The sequence below is a fragment of the Rhinopithecus roxellana genome, chromosome 9 (assembly GCF_007565055.1).
Source record: "Rhinopithecus roxellana isolate Shanxi Qingling chromosome 9, ASM756505v1, whole genome shotgun sequence".
In the NCBI taxonomy this organism is placed as follows: Eukaryota; Metazoa; Chordata; class Mammalia; order Primates; family Cercopithecidae; genus Rhinopithecus; species Rhinopithecus roxellana.
Genome location: NC_044557.1, coordinates 93,276,651 through 93,303,782, shown reverse-complemented (window position 1 = coordinate 93,303,782; position 27,132 = coordinate 93,276,651). Strand labels below are relative to the sequence as shown.

The 27,132-nt window shown below is 44.1% G+C and overlaps 1 protein-coding gene across 1 annotated transcript in view; it reads left to right on the top strand.

Moving 5' to 3' along the window:
- TG (thyroglobulin) overlaps positions 1-27,132 on the top strand; it is a 272,527-nt gene that overhangs the window by 111,214 nt on the left and 134,181 nt on the right. Inside the window, 1 exon segment of the mRNA XM_010380291.2 lies at positions 7,871-7,933. Within this exon segment, the coding sequence (XP_010378593.2) occupies positions 7,871-7,933 (63 nt within the window).

Below are 27,132 nucleotides of genomic sequence, written 5' to 3'. Positions count from 1 at the left end.
AAGCCGTGATTTCTGTTTTGCAGTCACTCATAGTCTAAGAAGGAGTTACAAATTATAAATAAATAAAACATTCTTGTGCTGGGTCTCTCTTACCATAAATTTTTCGACTTTACTGAGTGTCTGTTTTCAGCTATATACTGTGCTGGGCACTGTGGAAAGTGAGATTAATAAGATATATTCGTTTTCCTTAGACACAGTCTAGTGAGGAAGATACGAGGAATATGATTAAATATAGCAGAAGAGATGAAATACTAGAACACTTACTACTAAAGTGTCACGGGAACATAGGAGAAAGAAATTGTGCTTGGGAGGTGTCTTAGTCCATTTTGTGCTGCTATAACAGAATACCACAGACTAGGTAATTTATAATAAACAGAAATTTATTGGCTCTCAGTTCTGGAGACTGGAGAGTCAAATATCAAGGAGCCAGCATCTGTCAAAGGCCTTGTTGCTACGTCATTCCATGGGGAAAGGCAGAAGAGCAAAGAAAAGAAAGGGGACCAAACTTGCCATTTTGTAATGTCGTTAGTCCCACCCATGAGGGGTCAGCCTCATAAAGGTTTCACCTCTTATTACTGTTGCAATGGCAATTTAATTTCAACATGAGTTTTGGAGGGGACAAACAATGAAACCATAGAGGAAGTGTGGAAGCCTGTAGCTGGAAGGTTCCTGTGGGCCCTCCTTTTGGCCTAAGGTCCAGCTCCTGCAATCTCCTCGGCCCTCGCAGATGGTCTTTCACGGTGTGCACTGCCTGCTTTCAGTGTCTGGGTGCCTGGGGAGAGAAGTGACAAGTGCTACAATGTCATTAGACTCTCATTCTTCCATCCATGGCCCCTGAGCAGAAAACACCATGGGATGCACATGGCCTATGGGTGTTTTGGTGTAAGTGGCTCCATGGTTCTCATTTCAGTACAGAAGGAGGAGGACTGGCTGTCACAAAGTTGTGTTGACATGGTGTGATTTGACTCTCCAGCAGAGCAGGACAAGGTTCTTTTTCCCTTACGTTGTCTTCATCAAACAGAAGTGGGTGGTGGGATAAGTCTTAAGACTTTACGGATTATTTCCTCTTAAGACCTAGGTGGAGAAGGGGAACCTTACTTAAGGAGACTGGTTTAATAAATTAGAATATTCTCACAGCTAGGCCATGTTGACCAGTAAGAAACCATCTTTTGATGTATGATATAGTTTGAGCCAAAACATACTTATTTGCTGAGTTCTGAACATTAGTATGGTCTTGAATTCCATGTTCTCTAGTTAACAAAACCACACCAGTATACTGATGTAAAATCCCAGCACTGAAGCTGATGTTGTCATTACTTTTTCCCCCACTCTTAGCTTTGTATTAGGTAATTACATACATAATAGTAGGAAGTAGCCTCTATGGGACTCGGAAAGTCTGCCCAGAGACAGGAATCCCTGGGCCTGAGCCTTGCAGGGTGAATAGGATCCTCTCCTTCACCTCTCTGTCAGCACTGGCACATGAGACAAACATTTTTACCAAGGATTTGATGAATATTTTCAATAATAGATTTTGGCCTTGCATCAAGTCCATGGTTTGGTCCTTTAGTGTGGTGACATCTATACTGAGTGATGACTATGAGCCCATTAACACTGTGTATTAGTCTATTTTCATGCTGCTGATAAAGGCATGCCTGAGACTGGGTAATTTACAAAAGAAAGAGATTTAACTGAACTTACGGTTCCACATGGCTGAGGAAGCCTCACAATCGTGGTGGAAGGCAAGCAGAAGCAAGTCACATCTTACATGAATGACAGCAGGCAAAGAGAGAAATTGTACAAGGAAACTCCCATTTTTAAAACCACCAGATCTTGTGAGACCCAGTCACTGTCATGAGAACAACACGGGAAAGGCCCACTCCCATGATTGAATCATCTCTCACCGGTCCCTCCCACAACATGTGGGAATTATGGGATCTACAAGATGAGATTTGGGTGGGGACACAGAGCCAAACCGTATCACACTTGGTCCCCTGTTTCTGAGGAACTGCCACTAGGATCAATTAGGAACTGAGATTTATTGAGTTCCTACTATGTGCTTTGCAAACATCTTGGAAGCACAGCGGTTAGAAGTCCCTTTCCACAAAGGGTTGATAGTCTGGCTAAGGAGACAGATGTTAAGGAAAACAGATCTTTCTTAATCACTTACTGTATGTCAGACCGTGTTCATCCATTTTGCATTGCTATAAAGGAGTATCCAAGACTGGGTAACTTATAAAGAAAAGAGGTTTACTTGGCTCATGGTTCTGCAGACTGTGCAAAGCTTGGCATCAGCATCTGCCCAGCTTCTGGAGAGGCCTTAGGAAGCTTTTACTTATGGCAGAAGGTGCAGGGGGAGAAGACCTGTCATATGATGAGAGTGAGAGAAAGAGAGAGGGAACAAGAGAGAGGAGGTACCAGGCTCTTATTTTTTTTTTTTTTTTTTTTTTTTTTTTTTTTTTTTGAGACGGAGTCTGGCTCTGTCGCCCAGGCTGGAATGCAGTGGCCGGATCTCAGCTCACTGCAAGCTCCGCCTCCCAGGTTCACGCTATTCTCCTGCCTCCACCTCCCAAGTAGCTGGGACTACAGGCGCCCGCCACCTCGCCCGGCTAGTTTTTTGTATTCTTTAGTAGAGACGGGGTTTCACCATATTAGCCAGGATGGTCTCGATCTCCTGACCTTGTGATCCGCCCGTCTCGGCCTCCCAAAGTGCTGGGATTACAGGCTTGAGCCACCGCACCCGGCCTCAGGCTCTTTTAAACACTGCTTCTTGTGTGAACTCATAGAGCGAGAATTCACTCATTATTGCGAGGACAGCACCAAGCCATTCATGACGGATCCATCCCCATGACCCAAACACCTCCCACCAGGATCACCTCCAACACTGGAGGTCACATTTCAACATGAGATTTAGAGGGGACACACCTCCAAACCGTGTCACAGACACTACTCTAAAGGCATTCCTTGTATCAACTCACACCCCCCTGAGGAGGGTGCTATTCTCCACCCCATCCTCAGGAGATACTCATTCTCTCCAATCAGAGAATTACACCGTGATGTGGCTTGTATTACTGTAGTGGGATACCAGGGGAGAGGTAGGGGGTTGGGGGTGCTTCTTTAGAGCATGAGAGAGGAACAGGAAATTCTGTTCTGCAAGGGGTTATACAAAAGTGACGCCGGTTGAAAGCTGGATATAGAGAAAGGGAAGTGGGGTGAAGGAGCAGTGGCCACTGACTAGCCATATGCAGTAGGTAGAGAGGAGGTAGCATGCCCCTGCCCTTACAGACCTCACAGCCTCAGAGGCAGAGGTCTCCACACATGGACAACTGCAACATAACCTTCTTACAGGGCTGCGGTCACAGATCAAAGGACGGAGCAGAGTCTCCCAGCATTCAGAAAGAGAAAAGCACAGACCTAGTGCAGCAGAGCACCAAAAGGAGGGTCCAAAGAACCTGCAGCCATGGGCCTTCTGATTCTGCTATGAGCAGAGTTCAGAAGTGAGCAGAAAGTTCCACACATCTTAGCACAGAATTGCAGAGTCTCAGGCTAAGCAATTGTGAATGCAAATGAGACTGTTTGCAGCCCCTTCCTGGCAGTAGAGCCGGAGAGGAACTGTTCTAAGCCTCCAGAGGACAAGGGTATAAGTGCTGAGGTGAGGTGGGGGTGGTGCATGGAATAAGGGGCTGCTCTGTGGTTAGCAGTACCCCAGAGCCCAGGGCTTCCTGGAAGGGGTAGGCCTCTGGGGCATTGGGACTTCTGTTCTTTGAAGAGAACTAGGGCTGCCCATCTTATCTGCAGCTGTGCATTGTCTGCAAGTGGGACAAGATCTATTTACAAAGTCAAATGTGACTTCTAGAAAAGAGAGTTGAAGCCTCACAGTTCCTGTCTTCTGCTAAGCGAATGTTTTTGGACCCTGTTGCAATTCTAGATGTAAGAATCTGGAAAGGAAATGACAAGCTCTTCTAATTATGTGTCTCTGCAACCCACATAGAAACTTCCATATGTAGGTAGCAATTTACTGTAGAATCTATTCTTTACATCATTCACATCCTATGAACAGCTTCTTAACCTTTTACTAAGCATAAAGTCTGCTTCTGGCACTAGGCTAGCATTTGGCATGCAGTATCTCCTTTAATTCCCTAACAATCTGATGAGGTAGGGGCTACTGTTACTGCATGCAGTGCTGTGCTGGCAAATATCTTACAACTGATGAAGTGGGAGTAAGAGCTATTTTTTACTCATAACATTTCCGATTCTACATCTGTAGGGTATTTTGCCCCAACACCAACCAATTCTTCAACCCTCTGGACCAGTGATTCAATTCAATTCAGACGCTAACTACCTGGATTTAAAGTCAGACGCTATAGGTTGTCTCAGTCCCAGAAGACTGTCCCCAACTTCAGATACCAATCACAAGCCCTGAGCCTCCTGCACTTCTGACCATATAAATTGGGGGTTGACATGACCTTCTCCTTGGGGTCAATAATTTGCTAGAATGGCTCCCAGGACTCAGGGAAACCACTAACTATTAAAATTTTATTATAAAGGATACAACTCAGAAGCAGCCAAAAGGAGGGACTGCATAGGACAAGGGGGCCGAGGGAGGAGCCTCCACACCCTTTTTTAGGTGCCCCACCCTCCCAGCACCTCTGTGTGTTCATCAACTCAGAAGCTCTCCAAGCCTGGTTTGCTGAGGGGACTTAAGAAGGTTCCATCATGTATGAGAATTGAGTAGGTCGTTGGCCATTGGTCAATGAACTCAATCTCCACCCATTCTCTTCTTCCTGGAGGTAGGGGAGTGGGACTGAGAGTTCCAATCCTCTACTCTTGCCTTGGTCTTTGTGGCAACTAGTCCTCCTTCTTAAGCTATCTAGGGGCCTCCAGCCACCAGTCATCCTATCAGCAGACAAAAAGATACTTTTGTCACTCTAGAGATCCCAAGGGACTCAAAAGCTCTTGACTTCGAGGCTCCTTCCCCAGCCCCCTTGTCCTATGCACTCCTTCCTTTTGGCTGTTTCTGAGTTGTATCCTTTATAATTAAACTTATTTAGTAAGTGTTTCCCTGTGTGCTGGGAGCCATTCTAGCAAATTATGGACCCCAAGGAGGAGGTCATGGAGACCCCCAATTTATAGCTGGTTAGTCCAGAAGTACAGATAAAATATTCTAATAAAAGATGCTTCTATCGCTTCCATCATTCAGTAAATTACGAGGGTATTAGGAGCTCTGTGCCAGGAACTGGGATGAAGACCAAATGTGTATTTCTTATTATATGACAGTAACACAAGTGGTTGCCATTTCCCATGGTGTGGATCCTCCCATGATGGCTGATTTCAGGCTGCCAACTTGCTGCTGCTGAAAGCAGAGGTGGGAAGGAGCATGCACAATGGCTGCTGGGAGCCTTTGTGAGTTGGCTTCTGCACACCACTGCGTGAATCCCAGGAAGGCTAGCATTCATCTGTTTAAATGGGTACAAATTAGCTGAGAAACTTCCCCAAGGTTACACAGTAAGGTTCATAGTAGGAACGTCCCCTGGGGAATTTTTAGCCCTCCCAGGGACTGAGGGTGTTGAGGTTTTCAGTGCCTTAGGGGCAGGGAAGCTGAGGATTCTCAGGGCTCATCTCAATCCTGTGCAATAAAGAAGGTCCCATGCAAAGGCTGATAATGCCTGTTACTTTTTCTCACTGATGGTGGGTGTGAAAGGAAAGGAAAGCAACAGCAGCAGAACTGTGTGGTAAATGCTCTGCTGACATGAGATGCATGGTAATCCCCCCAGTGAATGTGCTGTAGCTCACACCACCATTCTCATAGCATTCAACATTTATGTAATTGCCAGTGTTACAATCAGTATTGGGAAATGTTTCCTTTGCAAACAGAGCTTGCTTTGAACTTCAAAGTAAATTTCTAGGAGCAGAATTGCTGGATCCAAGGGTGTGGACATTTGAATGCCTTCAACATAGATAGTCAAAGTATTCTCTGAAGATTGCACTCTCAGGAACATGGTTCTGAGTCTCTTCTAGGAAGAACAAACATTTTAAACAGGCGAAAACAGGGTGACAAGTATCGAGCTGGCCAGTTGGGTGTAGTGGAACGCGGGGGTACTTATGAGCAATTGTGAGTTATATGAGGAGCTCCCAGAACATGAGAGGACAGAAGCCTTAGCTCCGTGTGGATCAGCAGCAACCGCAGCACTGGGAAACTTGCTAGAAATGTAAACCTCAGATCCCATCCCAGACCTGCCAAATCAGACACTCTGGGGTGGGACCCAGCAAGGTGTATGTTATCATGACCTCCAGGTAATTTGGAGGTCTGCCAAAGTTTGAGATCTGGTGCCTTAGAATGATAGTAGCAGGTGCTTCCAGACAGATGATGCCAAGCAGAAAAAGACACAATAGGGCTGAAGGCTCCAGAACCCAGAGAGGCTGGGACTTGGCATACCTGACCAAAGTGAAGAAAGCAGAGAAGGAGGTGGATGTGAGGGGACCCATGCAAGGACTTTGGGACCAGAGTAGAGCATGACTCTGACCCATGGCTTTTCATGGAGGCACACAGGGACAAAAGGCAAGGCAAGAGTGTATTACTGTTAAAGGGCAGTATTAAGAGTGAATCATAGGATATGTTGAATGTTTGCTAAATGATCAAAGCTGCACCAGTATCAGGTCATCTAAGCCTCGCAACCCTAAGAGAGGCACTGTTATTATGCCCATTTTATAGACAAGGAAACTGAGGACAGAGAGTTTGAGTAATTTGCTCGAGGTTACACAGCAGAAAAGCAGCAAACCAATCTTGTCTGGGACCACTGACCCGGGAGTCCTTACTTTTGACTCCTGGCCATGCTACATTGCCGTAGCTCCCCGTGAGCAAGGAGATCCCATGTATGGTTCCAGTTTGGGTCATTGGAGATAAAAGAGTGATGAAGATTTAGATTTGTTCAGTAAAGGAAGCAAAGGGGAAATAAGATAATTTGCATTTATGTGTCACAGACTGGGTATGAATGGTTCTTCATTCAATTTTTACATCATCTTCATTTTATCAATGCTGAAACTGAAAATAGAGGAAGTTAGAAGACTTGTCACTCTATGCTGCTTCCAAGTGATCTGTTGAGGTCCATATCCAGTCTGTCTGCCTTCAAAGTCCAGGCTGCCACCACGCTGTGCTGCTTGCTATTAGCAGCTGGCTTTTGCTGAGCTGGTATCTTATGCCTGGCACAGCACTGAAAGTAATAAATTCCGTTATCTCCTGTAATTTTGTCATAATTCTCCAGGTAGGTAGTACAATCCTCATTGTACAGATGTGAAAACTGAGGCCCGGAAAGGATAAGAGCCTCGCCCAGTTCACAGAGTCAGTAAGTGATAGTGGCTGGCATTGTGTTGTTTCCCACACGTCTCTGCTCTCTGCTCTCTGGAACAGGGTAGGACTGCACCTCCTCACCCTTGATCTCATTCCTAGCTTTGGTCAATGTCATGAGGAAAGAAGTGATGTGTGTCACTTCTAGGCAAAAGCTCTAAGAGCAAGACTGAAATAAATCTGCTGCATTCACTTTGCCCTGCATGGCAATTATTGAAACTTGGGGCAAGAAGCTGCCTTTTTCAGCCTGGTGCTTGAGAGAGGATAACATAGAGTGAAGCTCCCAGCCTCTGCAGTAGGCAGGTAGTGCAAGGAGAGGGATCCTGAACTTTCTAAGCCACTTATATGTTGAGATTATTTGTTAGCTCAGCATCATCCAGCCCACCCTGACTGATACAGGTTGGGACAAGCTGTCTGTCTTCCAAGTCCAATTTCATGATCACCATCTTGTACTTCTATTAATGCCTTCTGAACTCGATGATACCGAGAGGGTAGAAAAGAACTAAACATCTGCTTTTTCCTTTTCAGTTGCTCAAAATAATGCTCCCAGTTTTTGCCCTTCGGTTGTTCTGCCTTCCCTCACAGAGAAAGGTAAGTTCATTGTCTTTTTGATCTCTCGGATGAGAGCACTGCCTCATTCATCTTCCTTCTCCTCTTCCCTCTTGCTTTTGTACAGTAGTTGATAGCTTGCACACCACTCTTATTAATTCCAGCTCCTATGAATTAGACACATGTATAAGGAGGGTGAGTGCCAGCAACATGCCCGCTTTGCAGATAAGAAAACTGACTCATGGAAATGAAATGATTTGTGAAAATAATGTGGCTGATAAAGCAGAGTAAGACTTAAGTCGGGTTCTCCCAGTTTTCATTTTAAGGATTATTTTGCCCTATCGAGTAATGACTAGACACATTCAATCCGGAGGCAATGTCAAGAATGATGTTATTTATGGCCAAAAAGGGAAAGAAGTCAGCTCCTTATTAGTGCAAAAGAGTTGGAGCTTACAGTTATTGGCCACACTGGGCAGCATGGTGACATCTAACAATGAAACGCTGGCCCTGAGTCCAGGAGCCCAGGTTCCCAGGAGCCCGGTAGCATAGCCTGGACCCAGGCTGCCCTTGCTCCTGCACATCCCACTGACCCTCCTTACAACATGCTGTATTTAGCATGAAGCAGCAGGAAGTGCAGAGAGGTGGGGTGCAGTGGGGACATCTGGATGTTCTAGATGGGGGTGAGGTAAAGGGTCACTACAGCACGGGCCTTACTGCACCGTCCCCTTTTCTGCTTCCCTTTGTCAGGAAATGAGAGGCTCAGCCTGGGCTCCAGACACTGCTCAGCCAACAGGCCAAGCAACGTTAATTCCTGTCCTGTGACATGATGTCTAAGGGACCCTAGATATCTGTCATTATGGCCATGATGGCCCTGGCTGGAGAGACAGAATATAGCTCATGTAGGAGGAAATTATTTAAAACTAGGGCTGTTGCTAAAAGTATAAAAATGTCTTTTACTCATATATGTTATTAGTTTCCCTCAGTCAGTTAAAATAGCTAACTTTGGAGAACACATTATATATAAAGTTTTGAGCCTTCTGTAGAAACTGTGTATGCTTAGTACTTTGCATTCATGACAGATGCTAGCTTCCTGAAATGCTGCGAGGTTGGTGTTGTTATTACCATGTCACAGAAGGTGGAGTAGGGCTTAGAGACAGATTAAGTTGCCCAAGACCAAACAGATAATACATGTCCTAGCCAGATTTTGGTGAAAATTGATTTTGAATTTTATCAAGTTAATGTACAAACACAGTTGAAATAATCAAAAAGTCCCAAAAGATTTATGGTTTAAAAAGCAAAACAGGCTGGGCGCAGTGGCTCACACCTGTAATCTCAGCACTTTGGGAGGCTGAGGTGGGTGGATCATGAGGTAAGGAGTTCGAGACCAGCCTGACTAATATGGTGAAACCCCGTCTCTACTAAAAATACAAAAATAAGCCAGGCGTGGTGGCATGCGCCTGTAGTCCCAGCTACTCGGGAGGCTGAGGCAGAAGAATCGCTTGAACCTGGGAGGCAGAGGTTGTAGTGAGCCAAGATCACACTGTACTCCAGCCTGAGCAACAGAGCCTCTGTCTCAAAACAAACAAACAAACAAACAAAAAAAACCTAATGAATTTCCTCTGTCATCTCTACTCATCTGCCACTCCCACTCCTAGTAGCCCCAACTTTCAACTCCTTTAACTACTTTTTTAACTTTTTTTCTCATCCTGTCCTCTGTGTTTCTAAGTTACAGTTGGCCCTCTATATGTGGGTTCCATAGCCATGTATTCAGTGACACATAGGTCAAAAATAATCAGAAAATAAAATTCCAAAGAATTCTATAAAGCAAAACTTGAATTTGCTGTGCGTCAAGTACTACATTGAATCCATACAGACCAAGCTGTGTGTAGGTATTGCATTAGATAGTTTAAGTAATCTAGAGATGATTAAAGTATACAGAGGATGTGTGTGAGTTATACGCAAATGCTACACCATTCTGTTTAAGAGACTTGAGCACCTGTGAATTTTGGTAGCCATGGGTGGGAGGGGTCCTGGAACCAGTTACCCATGGAATCCCACTGTTCCTTGATTTGTCAACTTCGGAAGTGACTGTTCACTTCTTGCCTTGATAGAGACTTAGCTCTCTGTCTCTTTTATCACCTCTTTTACAATTTTCCTCCTTTATCCACAAAATATATTAATATCGAGATTTGGGGTTGAAACAAGAGTAAATCATTATTATGGCCATGTAAATATGGTTCACCACAGAGCCATGTTACAATTGTCAAGATTTTCAGGTATCCTCCTGTCACACACAATCCCTGTTGTACCCCTGCCCTCTGCAGCACCTGCTTCCTGCTCACCAAAGCCCCGGAGAGCTGCAGGTCTTGTAGGTGCTTCCTTCTGTAGGCACTGGGGCACTGCTTGTGCCTCTCTGGCGAGTCAGTTAACACGCCTCCATCTCCCATTCTTCACTTAACGGTGTTTGAAGTCCCTCATCTGCTGTCTGCTCCTTGCGTTTCCTTTTTTCCTTGTTCTTTTTTTGTTATCTTTGTGGGTTTAGATGCTTATTTTCCTCTACTTCATTTTGTAGGGGATTGTGGCAGGAGAGAGGATAAAGGGCAGTATTTAATTCAAAACAATACTATAGTATTTTTTCAAAACTGTTGAATGTTTGATGAAAATTCATTTTGTCTTCAGCACTGTGCTAAGCATTTGAACTTCATATGAACCTCAAGAGATAGGTCCTATTATAATATTTGTTAGCTGTAGAAAGTCAAACAATGCAGAAATATAGAACGAAAATCACAGTTATTTAGAAGTTACCTGTGTCAGTTAATTCATGTGTTTATTTTTTCAATCTTTTTAGGCTCTCTGGTCTGATATCATTGTAATCTCTATTTGTAATGTTGCATTTTTTGGTTGTTGTTACCTAATATTGTATTATATATATATCTCCAAATTGTTACATATCTCTCTAAATCATGCATTCATGCAGGCATGTGTATATGTATTCACTCATTCACTGAGTCTTCTATGTTCCTACTCTCATGATGCTCACCTCCTAGTGATGAACAACAAACAAGCAAGGATATTGTTCACAGAGATAGCTGTCCTGTTATTCCACCAGTTCACTAGTCTATTTCTTTATTTTTGGTCATTTAATTGTTTATTATTCTTCATCATTATAAAAATAGCAAAATGAACTACTTGGTACTTAAAATTTCCTCCGAAGTCCAGGTTATTTCCTGGGGTAAGATTCACCAAAGTGGAATTATTGGGCTTGAGAAATTTACATTTTAAGACCCTAGATTTTTATTGCCAAATTAGTCTCAAACAGTTGTTGCTAGTTGCATACTTACCAGAAATAAATTAAAGTGCTTTTTTGCTTTTGATATACTTGTGATCCTTAAGTTTTATCACTAAAAAATTATTTATTAAATTTATAGGTAAAGAGTGCTTCTATGTCAAATACTGTTGTTAAAGATGCATAAACCAAAGCATAACTTCTCTGGGTGATTTTACAATGCTTCCACTCTGTTTTTGCTAAACATTTATGTTACTGACATGTGAATTACCTACAGAAGAAGAAAAAAGGATGGAGCATTGAGCATGTCCTTTCACAATACACACAGCCTATGGGTCTGAGTTTCCAAGGTGGAATGAGATGTCACAGTGCTTGTAAGTGTTAACAAGTATGACTTAAAAGCATAGAAATGTCAGAGCCAACATCCTATCTGTGTGTTAAAGTTCCCAAATTGGAACTGAGAATTTTGGCATGTTCCTTTGATGTGGATCAGAGGGAGGGGATAATTCTGCCTTCAGGGTGTAGAAATATCATTGTGTCGTTCTGACATGAATTGTAAGGGTGTGTCTATATGTGTATGTGTACGTGTACAGGCGTGTATGCACTGTGTGTATGTAAAATACTCATCTTTATGTACTTTCTATTCAGGGAGAAAAGGAAATATTTCTTAAATATCTGTAAGTCATGTAATATTCACAAGAAATTTAGGTTTGTAGCGTGGGCTGTTTTTCAAGTAAGGAAACTGAAATTAAATGACTGAGCTGGGATTTGAACCCACATCTGTATGGACCCTTACAGAGTTAGATAAGATTACTTGGTTGAGTTTCTGAAATAGATTAGCAAAGATGAGCTTTTGAGTCTAGACTTGTCTGGAGACCTAATCTCTTGACTTCATTTCTTTTATGTGCGTGCTTGTGTGTGTGTGTGTGTGTGTGTGTGTGTGTATAAGCTGCCCATTCAAAGTCTACTTCAAAGAAAGAATTTTTTGCACATGCAAACCCTTCTCTTTGGAAAGACTTTCTAAAACTCACCTGCCTGCTAAACTCCTGGTGCCTTCAAACCAGCTAGTGTGTTAGAAACTTTCCCTAGAGCAACAGAAACTCAGTGTTTAGAGCAGCCCTTATCACATAGTATGTACTCAAGACAGGTCCATGAGATTTCAGAAGTCTCCTCCATCTGCACACCATCCCCACTGACCAGTCAGGGGAGCAGAATTCTTTCTTTGAAGTAGACTTTGAATGGGTAGCTTATACATACACACACACACCCACCCACACACACACACAGACACACACACAGACACACACACTAAATGAAGCTAAGCAATTAGATCTCCAGACAAGTCTGCACTCAAAAGTCCGTCTGCACAGTGGAATTGTTCCTGGGCTGCAGTGGGATACTGAAAAGGTTCCCCCAGATTCACCATAGACAGGCAGGAAAAGCGCCACAAATATATTATGACCAAACTGTGACGTGGAGGACGAGTATGCATCTGTTATATGGCCAAGAGGAGAAGGGACAGTGTCTGAGGCAGAGGGCACTGCATGTGTGGAAGCATAGGGACATGCATCAGTAAGGCTCAGGCAGGGCCATGCAAGTAGCTCAGTGTTGCAGGACCAGCAGGTACAGAAGAGGACAGGGTCCAAAGTGTAAAGTGCATTGGATACTGCAGATCCTTGCAGGGCTTGAAGCAGTGGAACAATGATCTTTAAAACTATGTAAAGGCTTTGACTTTGCACTATCATGAGAGTGCTTTGGTAGATGACAAGCTAGATTTTGAGAAAGTGTGGACAATTATATCATCTGTGTATAGTGTACAGTTGTACTCTCTTTGGAGAAAAATTGTTTTACAAAACAGGTGAAATAGTAAAGATACCATTTTCTTCATAAGACAAGTGTACATTGCATCTTAAAAGGCTCACACCAACCAAGCCAGCAAGGCTGCCACAGGTTAGCTTAAGTTATCTTCTCGAGTGTTGGAGCCTGCCTGTGTGATCATCGCACCCCTCCCCTGCTTCCCAAATGTGGGTTCTCCTAAGGGTTTATTCCCAGGACAACTGGCATTCAGCTTGCATTCCGTATTTCAGCAACTTTTCTCTTAGGGGTGTGTATTAGTTCATTTTTGTGCTGCTGATCAAGACATACCAGAGACTGGGCAGTTTACAGAAGAAAGAGGTTTAATTGGATTCACAGCTCCATGTGGCTGGGGAGGCCTCACAATCATGGCAGAAGGCAAGGAGGAACAAGTCACATCTTACGTGGATGGCAGCAGGCAGAGAGCGTGTGCAGGAAAACTCCTGTTTTTAAAAGCCGTCAGATGTCCTGAGACTTATTCACTATCATGAGAACAGCATAGGCAAGACCTGCCCCCATGATTCAGTCATCTCCCACCGGGTCCCTCCCACAACGTGTGGGAATTATGGGAGCTACAAGGTGAGATTTGGGTAGGACACAGAGCCAAACCATATCAAGGTGCTACTGAATTAAATTTACTATTTAGATTGAAAGCTAGGGAAAACATAGAATATTTATTTAGGATTTTGTCCTCTCCATTCTATGTGTGTTTCACATGAGTACTTCAACATACCATTTGGAAAATGCTCTTGCCCTTGACTTTGAGCCATTTTGAGCAATGGGTGCAGCGCAGGTTGCTGCTGGCAGAGCGGACTGTGAAGAAGGCTGCAGCTGAGAGGTGCGAGGTGGAAGCGAGGAGAGATGTCTCGTTACAGTTTGTCCTGCTCAGCTTTCCAGCACCTCTCTCCTGACCTCATCCTGGAGCTCAGTGAGAGGGACAAAGCCTGAATTCCGGACAGATGGAAACAGCAGTGGCTGCCCCAACAGCTTTTGAACCACGCAATGAAAGGGAATCAACTTTGTCTGCTTGGCCTCCGTCCCGTGCCTTTGCCTGCGCCCGTGGGTTGATGGAATTCACTTGATCTTTTCTGCAAATGTTTTTCATTAAGCTGGAAACAGAGTCCTGTGATCCTAAAAAATGTCAGCACCAGTGGGAAGCATGTACACCATCTAAGTGAGGAAGCAGTACGACATCACGGTGCAGCACTTCGGCTTTGAGGTCCATCTGGCCAGATTTCACAGCCTCTTGATGCCCCTGCTTGCCCCGTAAGATGAAAATAATGGTGAAATATAAGCAATATCAGTCCAGCAGGATTTGTTGAAGAGCAAATAAAGTATAATGCTCAGCATGGAATTTGCTGTAGAGCAGGTGTTCAAGAAACAGCAGCAATAATTCTCAAGTCCAAACCGCTTTACAGAGGAGGAAACTGAGGCACAGAGAGTGTAACTTCCCCACATGACAACCAGTTAAAGCTGGGCTATACAATTATATATATGTACATATCCACACAGACATATATACAGTCACACACACACACTTTTTATGGATAACTGCTATTAAGGGAAAGAGTTTGCTAATAGCTCTATCATCTTTTGCTCTTATTTTTAGTTGACATATAATAATTTTACATATTTATGAGATACAGAGTGATATCTTAATACATGTATACAATGCATAGTGATCAGACCAGGGCAATCAGCATATCCATCGCCTCAAATATTTATCATTTCTTTGTGTTGGGAACATTCCAAACCCTGTCTTCTAGAGTTTCCAAAATATACACTAATTGTTAGCCGTCCTCCCACTGCAGTTACACAACCGTAGGAATCATTCTTCCCATCCCCCTGGAACTGCATACCCTTAAGTAACCTCCCTGTCTCCTCCCCCTCCTCTGAACTTCCCAACCTCTAATGACCACACACAATCATATATTTTAAAAATTCCTATTCATGGAATGACTAAATCACCATGAGCCAGTCACCATGCTAAATGCTTTCTATATTTTAGTCTTCACAACTGCCCTACAAGGTGTGCACAACTGTGTCCATTTTCTAGATTTGGAGGCTAAGGCTCAAAGAGGCCCAAACTCACATAACCAGTACTTTGCAGAGCTGAAATTTATACTCAACCCAGATCTAAACTCAGAGTCTCCCCACTGAAGATGGTGGCTGTCGCTGCTCCAGTTCCCGAGGAATCAGACTCTGAGATGAAGTTTAGTAGGAAGGCCAATTTTTTTTTTAAGCAAAAAATTAATTCTACCAACAGGGGTGTTAGGAGGCAAGGGAAGGCCCAGGACTGGGCTGAGGGGGAAGTTGAACCTTAGTGTTGTCTCAGTAGAGGCCTCGGCTGGCCCTTTAGGGATGCTGAAGCTGGGATGACCTTTAAAATTGTTGTGGCCTCACACTGGTCACTCGTTACTATGAGCTGCTCTGAGTGGGGCGTGACCTCCAGCCGAGAGAGTCCTGGAAGGGGGCTGATGGTGGTCTGCCTCAGCAGCACCCACCACTGCTAATGTAGAGCCCTGCAGTCCTAGAGGGAGTCAGGGACCCCGCAGCACCCTCCACGGTGGCTTTGCACTCTAATAATCCAGCCTGGGCCATGTCTGAGGGTGGAATGGGTGCCTTAAACACAGGCACACTGTTTCTTACTACTGTAGGCACTGGGCTGAGGGCGTGTTAAAGACACAAAAGACTGATTCTTCATCCCTTTGGTCCTTGGGCCAGAAAGCCCGGGTGAGTGGTCACTGGTTCCAAAATTGTTTAATGTTGTATAAAGCTTAAATGTCCTGTCGAAATATGCACAGAGCTTATGCATGTGTGCTCACACCCACACACACGCACATGCCATTTTGAGGAAGCTTACAGTGCATACCCTGTCACTATTTCATCAGAAAAGTTGTCCAGGGATAGGTTTTATATCCCAGGGGCCAGCAAGACATGACCGGTTAGCACACCCTGTTTCCTCGCTTTGGTTGAGAGTGCCAAACGAATCATGTAGTTAGCAGCTGCAACACTCAGCACGCGGGTACCTCCTCTCCCAAGCTGGGATGCACATCTGCCAGGGACTGTGCTGCCTGGGTGACTATAATTGCTATGATTTGCAAGGCTGAGTGTGGTGTGGGCACAGCCTCACATCTGGCAGCCCCCTGGACCTCTTCTCTGTCTCTCTGAGACCAAGAGATTGAGAAGGAGAAAGAAACAGCTGGCAAGCTGGCGCTGCAATGTTGGTAGGTCTTAAGAAACTGAGAAAGGTGAGGAAACTGGTTCTCAGCTCCCTTCCTTTCTGGAAGGCTTCACTTCTCTCCACGGGTGCAGGAGGGAGCCGCTAGCCAATGGAGAAGTGCTGGGTTTAAGACTCAGTTATGGTTTCCTCTGCCTTGGCTGCCTTTCCCCTTTGTTCAGTTACTTATTCATTCAGCAAGCAGTTGGTGGGTACCTACTTTGTACCAGGCACTAAGCACTGGGGCTACAGCTGTAAATGAGCAACATGAATGTGTCAGAAGATGCACCATAGGCTCCCTCTTTGGGAGTGTTTTTGTGTGTATGTGTAAACTCCGTGCATATTTGGATAGGAAATTTAGGTTTTATACAAGCATTAAACAATTTGGAGTCAGTGCCTGCTCACCTGGGCCTTCTGGCCCAAGGACCAAAAAGCATGATGAAGAATCATTTCTGTGTGGCCTTAATGTGCTCCATCAGTTTGATAGAAAGCTATAGTATTAGGTTGCTGCAAAAGTTATTGCGGTCTTTGCCATTGAAAGTAATGGGAAAATTGCAATTACTTTTGCACCCACCTACTAGGAAGAAGACAGTGCTCCTGGGTTGGTGCGGGAGAGCCTGCATAGTGTTTCACAGCACGCATTCCACCCTCAGACATGTCCCACATTGGACTAAAGTGTATAGACTGTGGAGGGTGCTGTGGGGTCTCTCACACTCCCTTTAGGACGGAAGGGCTCTACCCCAGTGGCTGTGGGTGCTGCTGTCTGAGAGACCACTGTCAGCCCTGTTCTGGGAAAAGATCATACCTCTAGAAGGTTTGTTCCTCCTCAGCTCTGAGCCCCAGGTCACTTCCTCCAAGGAATTGCTGACCACCCCATCCAGAGTAGCTCCCTTCTGCACTCTCCACCCCTTCACCCTGCTGTACTGCCTCTGGGAACTATCGCTGTGAACTGTTGTCATTTGTGTGCTTGTTGAGTATTGCTTGCCCTCTCTGGAATGGGAGCTGCAGGAGGACAGGGACTTTATCTGTCTCATTTACTGCGACATTCTCAGCACCTGTGGGAGTCAGTATTCAGTAAATATTTACCGAATGAATGAATGGATTTTTCTTGCTTGCTTGTTAGATTTTGGGCTCCCAGAGGGCAGATAATTTTGTAATTCATGGTTGGGTTCTTCACACTTAGCAAAATGTCCAGTATAGAGTAGATGCTCAATATTATTTTATTTATAGTTATTTGGTTTTAAATAATAGATATAAGTCTCCACTTTGACCTAGGTCAGTATTTAAAGGTAAAAGTGATCGATTAATATGTGTTGAAGAAATGAATGAATAGCAGAATGAACAAATGAATGAATGGTGAGGGTGGTCATGGAGTATTGAAAGCCATATGGGAAATGAGTTTGGGCAGCCAGGTTTTGAACCCTTCCTTTGGCACTCCTTAAGTATGTGACCTTCGCTAGTTTAAAGAATCTTTCTGCGTTTCAGTTGTCGCACCTGTAAAATGGAGGTGATTATACCTACTTCAAAGAGGTTGTTTTTAAGCTTAAAAGAGATATTATACGTAAAATTGCTGTACTCAATGCTCAGTAAAGGTTGGCAGTGGTGGCATGGCTGGGTTAGGCCATACACTACCAGTTCTAATGGGGTCCTTTCACAGGTAATCTTTGTAAATGTTACCCCTGCAGTTGTGCTATGCACAATCTGTGCAGCTGTACATAGTGAGTCTGGGAGGCACTTGACAAATGTTTGCTGAATGATTATGTCTTAAACTCTTGCTAGATCTTAGAGTCTTCGAAGATGGAGAAAATGTATGGATTTTCTACAGTAACTTTCTCCTGTACAGTGTCAGTTCTGTACCTGGTCCATCAAAAATTTGCTTAATTATATTTAAAGGATATAGAGCCAGGAACAAAATATGCCAACAGAAAATCTACCATTTGGGTTTGGTTATTTAGCCTTTAGCTTTAAATATTTTCTTCGAAATATCCTTCTTAGCTATGGAAGAGATCCTTCAGCCTAGAATCAGTCAGAAACCATGTAAACAAAAATGACCTCAATCAAAACTGTGAGGTAGAGGGAGCTGGCGTTTGGTACTGCCCTGTCTTCCTCTCGCTCTACAACTCCTCTGTGCCCACTCTGGGGAACTCCTGACTACATGCTCTTAAGCCATGCTTCTCGTCTAGAATGACAATCCCAAGGCAAGACACTGTGATGAAAAAGTGGTTTTTCTTTCCTTCTCACCCCTGAACAGTTGTCTTGAACAGGCAACTGTTAAGAATAGAAGGACCTTGTTTACTTACTGTTTTATTTTCTGGTGTCGTCCTGGAGCCTCTTGAACCAAATGGGATTAACAAAGTTATTGACACTAAGGTGAAAATATCGATATTTTAATATCTTTTTCTCCAGGTTGTTCACTGTTTAACAAGTGGATAAACCAGTTCTATTCTGAGAGCAGAGATTCAGAACTTTTGCCAAACACATGGGGGAAATATTTTAGGCAGGTTGCCTGTCCTGGGACCCCTCAGACCCTTCTACATAGCTAACGGTGAATTAGACCATCCCTGAGTTCAACCCACTAGAAGATTTCCTTAGTTTAATGACTTATAATAATTTTAATCACTAATTAAAAATAGTGATAGTGTATTACAAGTGGCTAGTGCTACACAAAGTTTTTTTTAAATGATCCTGCAGTCATGCATTCATTTATTCTCCCTTACTGTTGAGTGTGCTGAATTCCCTGACCTCCTGAAGGAACTCAGTTTGACTTATTACAGAAGCATCCACCTCTTCTCCCCAGTGTATAAAGTCCAGGAGGTGAGAGGAACCCAGCTTAAGAGGATGGAGTGAGGGCTTCAGTATGAATGGGGTACCTGGTGTCATGGGAAGGTGAGATGGGGAAAGAGGAGAGAAGGGGCTGGGTCAGATGGTGGAAAGTATTGGTTATCCTGCTGTGATGGAGTAAGATTGAGGTAATGAGCTCCCTGTCACTGGAGTATTCAAATATATTGAAGGTTCTCTTATTGTGTGAGGGGTTGGCTTAAATGTCTTTTAAATTTCCCTTTAAAGTTTGTAATTCATAGCATTAGCTCAGTTATGCCGTAGCGTGTGATTTTTTTCACTTCTGCTTTTGTGATCGCTCACCCACAGGCAAGCAGAAGGAGCTGGGCAAAAGCAGAAGCTGGGAAGCACAGAGCCTGGTGCTGGGCAGATCTCAGTCTCCCTTCTAATTTTATTCCTACTCTATGAATAACCTAGGGAAAGTCACTGCACTGCTCTGAGCCCCAGTTTCTTTAAGGTAGAATTCACCATGTTGCCTATTACCTACAAGTTGAAATTTGGGTAAAGTCTTGTGTGTAACATGCTTAGCCTACTACCCACCACATATAGCAAATGCTTGATAAATGGAATGTGCAGCAGCTGCTCCTGCTCCTGCAGAGATCAGGCACAGGTCTCTAACACAGGGCAAGGGTGTTGCCTTGGGAGTCTGTGTTCAAGGCAGCTGTGTGAGCTTCGGCAAGTTCCCACAGTTCACCCATGCCCTTGTTCCGCACCCCAAGGGAGGCCTCCATGGTGCTGGAACCACTTTGCTTAGCTCAGATTGGTTGTTCACATGCATTTGTGCCTCAGAATTTCTAAAGTTTTACCCAGGCACCCAGCATCATGAATGAGACCCCATGAAAGAAAAGAGTTCAGATGCTCTTAGGAGACCCAATTCTTGTACTCTCTCCATGTAGCTTTTGTGTTTGGGGAAGTTGGTGGGGGATGTCCACTTGTTGGGAGTCAAACTTTTTAGAGGGAAATCAGATTCACTCTAAGCCTTTGAAATTTCGTTAGGAATTTTGCTGGGGATGAACTTAGTACTTGTCATGAGGACATAGAAAGAATATAGATCCAAGTCTGATTTCATGTGTATGACTTTTTCTTAGTTAGAAATTTCCCTAGAAGCGTCTTTGAAGTTAGCAGCATTAAAGATGATTACTCACTAACACACAAGCTCATAAACTGAACAGATGCTGGGCCACTACAGACGTCTTTGGAAACTTCTGCCTGCAATAAGAAGCCACAGGGAACCACTTTATGAGGCTGCAGCGGAGTCATACGGAGGAGGTGGCAGCTGTGGGGCAGTGGGGACTGAGAGAGAGTAGTTTGGATGAAATCCCTGGCAGTTTGGCTCACCGGTCACGAGTTGTGCTCTTGGCCATATTATGTAGCACCTCTGAGCCTCAGTTCAGCCCTCTGCATGATGGTAATTAAGGCATGGGATGATGTAGTTGTTAATTCTTGCAGTGTAAATAAAAGTGTTTTATAAACTAGAACACACCATGTAGAGGTGAGATTTTATTAAATCGGCTTCCCATTATTTGCTTCCTATGTGACTAATCTACTAACTAATTGACTCAATAATTATTTGTGGAGGTTTTGTAGTATGTGAATAATAATAGTCTTAATCTTTATAGAGATATAAATTAGCACTCTATTGCTCCTTTATTAATTAACTTAATTCATTCAATACATATTTATGGATTAGGGCAGTTTATGAAAAAAATAGTACTATTATTCCTGTATAGCACATAGTGAACACTTAGTAAATGCAAACTACAACTACATTACTCTTTCTATTGTTAATATTTTTTTGCTTGCTATTATAGGTCTTGGAGAATCAGTGAAACTGAAGCACAGTCTTTGATCTCAAGGAGCTCATGATATAACAGGGAGGTTTAAAAATAAGCAAATTGCAATGCAGTTCAATAGTGGAACAGTAAACATATCAAGGCATTTAGAGGAGAAGAAGTAGCATTTAGAGGTGATGGTGGTGGAGGAGGCAGCTGTAGAAGGGGATTTCAGAGTGGATTATCTGAGCTGGGTTTTGAGGGATGATATGAATTTATCCTATAAATAAACTGACTTAACTTTGTAAGCCAATAGTGCTGCTCACACTAATAGTGTACAAAGTCATGCAACACAGAGTGTGTTGACAGACCACCAGGTGTGAGAGTGGGGTGGTAGGAAGCAGACTAATGAGAGATGAAGTTGGAGAGGTAGGCAAGAAGGCAGGATTTCAAGGAAACTCAGGCACTATGTTTTTTGTTTGTTTGCTACAAACCTAGATGGAGTGTGTTTGCCACAGGGAGAATATTCACTTATAATCTGAAATTTATACTTAAAATGATATTTATTCAGACTTTCCTTATGTAGTGTCCTTTCTAGATGAACATTCGGTCTACTTGAGCACCAATCAAGGGCAAGACTTAGGGTTTTGAGTTGGGCAGCCCCATGGCTGGTGGTGCCAGTTCCAAGATAAAGAATGTAAGAAGGGAACCAGTGGAAGAGTGTGGTTGTGGGTGGCAGTGAGATTATGTGTTCAGTTTTCAACATACTGAGCTTAGAGGGCATCTGCTTGGAGGTGTCCAGCAAGCACTGAATATATAAGCATGGAGCTTGGGCAGAGGGTCTAGCCTGGTTGTGTTTGGTGATCATTAGCATGTCAGTGGTATTTGAAGTCATAGGGATATGAGGACACCCATGGAGAATGTCAGATGTAAAGAGTAAGGGTCAAGGGCAGTCCCCTGAGGAGAGGAGGAGATGCTAGGAAGAGCAGTTGGAGACAGGGGAGGCATACTGGTGGCATTTGCTATTGTGGAACCCAGGCTGGGGAGATGTGATTCATCACTTCAAGGAAAATGGACACTGGAAATGTCCATTGGGTTATAGTCATGAAGAGCCCTTTGAAAATTCAGTGGAGTAGCTAGGCGTGGTGGCTCACGCCTGTAATCCCAGCACTTTGGGAGGCCAAGGTGGGCGGATCACAAGATCAGGAGATGGAGACCATCCTGGCTAACACGGTAAAACCCTGTCTCTACTAAAAATATTTTTAAAAATTAGCTGGACATGGTGGCGGGCACCTGTGGTCCTAGTTACTCAGGAGGCTGAGGCAGGAGAATGTCGTGAACCCGGGAGACAGAGGTTGCAGTGAGCCGAGATTGTGCCACTGCACTCCAGTCTGCGTGACAGAGCGAGACTCCGTATCAAAAAAAAAAAAAAGAAAAGAAAAGAAAAAGAAAATTCAGTGGAGTAAAGAGGAAGGAAACTCAATAGTAGTGATTTGAGGAAGTAGAAACTACAAACTTTTCCCAAGCATCTTGGCTATGAAAAGTAAGAGAACAAGATTGACAGCTAAAAACAACAAATTGTGGAACATTAGCTGGTAATCATGTTTCGGTCATAGACTACTTGTGACAATGAATTAAAAACAGTATGCTCCACCATATATATCATATTTTGCCTATATTTTTTAGGGAAATGGGTCACCTGAAACCCAGACCATGAGATGAGAAACTTTGGGTTAAAGTGTTGTTCTTACGAGGGGGATATTTCAGTATGTTTTTACGCAAAAAGTAAAGTTTCGGTGTCGAGGGACACACTAAAGATATAGGAAGAATGAGAGTGGGGCTGGGTTGGGGGTAATTGGTAGATGAAGGCCTCTGAAGGCATGAGGAAGAATGAGCTCTAGAGCACAGATGGAAGGATTGACTTGCAACAGACACCCTTCTTCTGTATTAGGAGAAATCAAGAGGGAAAGATGCAGTGGCTTATAGAGGGGGTGAGGAGGAAGGAAGCTGAAGGAGATATTGACAGATGGCCCCTCTTTGCTCTGGGAGGCCAGAAGTCAGGCACTGGCTGAGAGCAGAAGGGGATGGATGAGGTCTAGGCCTGAGAGTGGCAAGCACTGAAAACAGTGGCTGCAAGGAATGGAAGAGAGGGGACCAGTTGATCAAACTGTGCCAGGGATCAGTTGAAGCTGAAGGTCCACAAGTTGTAAAGGCACCTGTGTGTTCAGCTGTGGCCATGGGAAATTTCTTTGGCCATGCTCAGCAGACTGAGACAAGCTGCAGGGAAAGACAGCCCATCGGGTTAGTCCCATTGGGAGGAAGAGAATTGAGGACATTGCTCAAAGGGAAGCTGAGATAATGGACCGATGGGTCTTGGTTGGATGATGAGGCAGTGAGGATGGATACCATGGAGTGAGTGAGAGAATAGAAATCACAGTGAAATTAAAGAGCTGGTGTGAGTGGGCTAAAGTGTGAATGTGCTGGAAAGAAGGAAAACTGTGGTCCATATCAGCAAGTGCTGCTTAGGAAAACTACAGTTTAAATGGTGATGGAATTCATTGCCATGGCAGGGTTTGAGGTGTGATCATGGAGGCACTTGGCTGTGATGGGGTGGAAATGAAGGTCTCTGGTATCGAAGCAGACAAGAAACTGAGACCAGAGTTTCAAATGGGCTTCTACTCTCCCTAAGATGATGAAACCACTCAGGATATTAGCAGGATTTGGAGTGGCAATGGACTTGAGGAGTATGGGAGAATCACCAGGCATTCTCAGTTAAGGATCGTGAGAAGGACTAGAAGTTTTCATTGTCAGAGGGTTGGGATGCCAGGAACCAGGACTGTGGCCCAGAGTGAAGGAGGGGACATTGCAGTCATGGTGAGGACCCTGGTTTCTGGGACACAGGAGGCTGGGGAAGGATGAGACAGGTTCAAGGGGTAGCAGCACAACAACGTGAGTTGGTTTCAGAGAGAAGGGCGAGCAGTAGTCCGGACCAGAGTGAGAAAGACCAAGATGGTGCAGAGAGGACAGGTGGGCTGGCATTCTGCTTTTTGACTCGGGGAAGGTATGTGGTTACCGCCCTTTCATCCTATCAAATAAGAATAATTAAAAAAAAAAAAAAAACTAGAATCTATTCTCCTCATTATTTTGCAAAAGGACATTCATTTCCCCAGTTAGGAAGGACCACTATCAGCAGGTCATAAAATTTCAATATTTTGCCTTCCAGATGGCATCCCTTATATTGCTCCTTATTCCTGAAAAAAGCATACAAACTCCTTGCCAAGCTGCCTGTAGGATTTTTGGTTCCCAGGTGTGGACTCCCCACCCACTGAGGTACTTAACGACTGGGTTCATTCTGTGTCTCATATCTGCCTTCTGGGTCAGAGGTCAGAAAACTGCAGCCTGCAGCCTGCAGCCTGTTTTTGTATAGCCTAGGAGTGAAGAATAGTCCTATCACATTTTTAGAGGGGTGCAAAAAAATAGAAGAATATTCAGCTGGGAATAAATGTGGCTGGTGAGGCCTACAATATTTACTATCTGGCTCTTTACAGAAGAAGCTCACTGACCCCTGTCCTGAAGGCTTGCATCTTCTCTGTCCTTCCTTCCATGTCCCTCAATCATTTATGTGGGTCTTTTCTGGTCCTCCTGGGTCACACAATCAGACCTACATCCCCCTGTGGGACCATCTTGATGTGACAGCATTTCTTTCCAGGAAGATGAGGGGGTGGCAACTGTAACATCACTATTATTAATATTCACTCTTAATATTAAATTTTGGTTGAAAAAGCCCTGTTTTACAAGTGACGGCAAGAATGCCATCATGCATTCAACAATGCAGACAGTGGCAAGAGCTCAGGCTCTGTAGGTTGATGTATGGGAGGTCAAATCCTTAACAAATGTTAGTGAGTATGGCTGTGCCAAGCAGTTTGCAGACATTGCATGGCTCCATTCAGCCTTGAGCCTGTGCCCAGAGCTTCCTGATTTATCATGCCATGGCACACACAGGGGATGTTGACAACTGCATGTCTCATTGGGGTAAGCAGATGGGAAGATGGGACCAACCCTAGCTCCCTCCACCCCTTGCCCTCGCACAGGCTGGAAGGATCAGTAGCAAACTGTGACTCTTGCTGTATGAGAAGCTCTGCTTTACAGTTCAGGTGGTAAAACTGTTCCTGTTCACAAATTAAAACAAAAGACCAATAATTGAGACTTAGAGTATAATTTACTCCAAGTCACAGAGCTGGCAGGAGGCAGAGCTTGGATCTGGCCAGGCAGAGTGTCCCAGAGGGGTCCTTCCTTAAAACGTGCAATGCCACCTCTTAGAATAGGAGTGACCAGAAGAGCCACATCGGACAGCTGCATGTAGATGCAAGGCGACAACACATGGAGCACATCGCATTCTGTCTGCACCGCTTTGTGCAGGAGATACTGCAACCCTGTGAGCCATTTGAATATGTGCATGCGATAGGGTGGGAAGTATCAGTATGATGAGCGTTTTGTGCTGGAGAGCAGCACTGGGGCGGAGCAGGCCCTCTGTGAATCAGTGAGTGGATGCTCTCACCGAATGCACACTCATTCTGTTACTTGGCTGCAGCTGCCATAATGAAGTACCACGAACTGAGTAGCTTCAACAACAGACATCATTTTCCCACAGCTCTGGAGGCTACAAGTCTGGGATCAAAGTGTAGACAAGGTTGATTCCTTCCAAGATCCCTGTGGGAAGGATCTGTCCCCAGTCTCTCCTCTTGGCTTGTAGGTGGCACCCTCTTCTTGCACCTCTTCACTCCATCTTCCCTCTGTGCAAGCGTCTCTGTCAAAATTTCCCTTTTTAATAAGGACACCAGACCACCATTGGATTAAGGCCTATTCTAATGAACTCATTTTAACTTGATTATGTCTGTTAAGAGTCTATCCCAAATAAGGTCACATCCTGAGGACCTAGGGGTTAGGACTGCAATGTATGAATTTTGGGTTGACACAGTTCAACCCATGACACCTACTGTCACTCCTCTGCTAAGCACTGAGTTGCAGAGTTAAAGATGAAAGTGTGCTCACTGAAGAGCTCAAAAGTAGGTATTTGGAGGCTGAATGGAGAGGTCAGGATGTCTGGGTATTTTTCTAGGGTGTGAATGTTAAAAGAGGCCCGGGGTGTCTGCTGCAAGTGTAAAGAATTTCTCTTGGAGAAATGCTGAACCAACCAGCAGCTCTCCTCCCATTTTCATTCTGCAAATAATCACAAAATTACAAGGGTGTCTTTATTTTGTCTTCTTTTCCTTCTTTTATCAGAGGAACATCTGGTCTTTGATAAATGCTGTTAAGGACAAACATAGGTCACTATGTCGTGGTTCTCACTGGAATGATGGTCTCTGGTGAGAAAGCAGGATGTCTCAATGTGGTATCCGTCCGATGACGACAGGCTGAGATGTGCACTGGGCTCTTCCTTCCAGCAAGTGCCCTGTGGCCATACAGGCCTCCAAGGCAGCTTTCAGTCACTTCTATTCTGCATATCACAGGGATCATGAAGGTTTTCTGGGGCCTGAAAGGCTTTTCCTGCCTGAAAGTTTCAGAATGTCACGGTTTACCCCAGCCAGCCTGTGCAGATGTGGAAACCGCCTCTTCTATTTCCCAGCTGTTCCATATTCAGAAGCAATCACTTGATGAGTACTGAGGAGCTGAGAGAAATTCCTCTTGGTTTTGATTGCGAGAAGAAGGGTGAGGATCCTGAAGGCTTTTGGATGCCTTGGAGCTTAGACCCACTGTTATCTTTATCCTTGATGAGTCCTAAGAAAGTCATGTGATCTTTTTATATAATCAATGGGATGGGTCTGTGATTATTTGAACTTTGGAGAGAGTGTCAGGCATTTGCTACTGTTTGACATTTCTGCCCTTGGATCTGATACAAAAATGCTTGCTTGGAGGCACTTTCCACCTGTTTTTCAAATGAGACAGGCAATGGCCGGAGCAGAAGCTCACCTGTGGTTACCCGCCAGCGAGTGGCAGACCTCTGCCTGCGGGGTGCATGTAGCCCCACAGTGATGTGTAATTATTTTTGGCAATTTTTAATGTAAATTATTTTATTTCTTCCATGATGATTTAGTGGGACTATCTTTAAACCAGTACAAATATTTCATAAATAATATCTGGCCAATTTCTAAGCAATTAATTTGTTGCTCAATAAGCCACTTCACATCTTTCAGCAAGAAACACATTAAATTTTAATAGCAAAGACATTACACAATAAATTCAGACACAATTAAAATTTGCTTTAAATGTT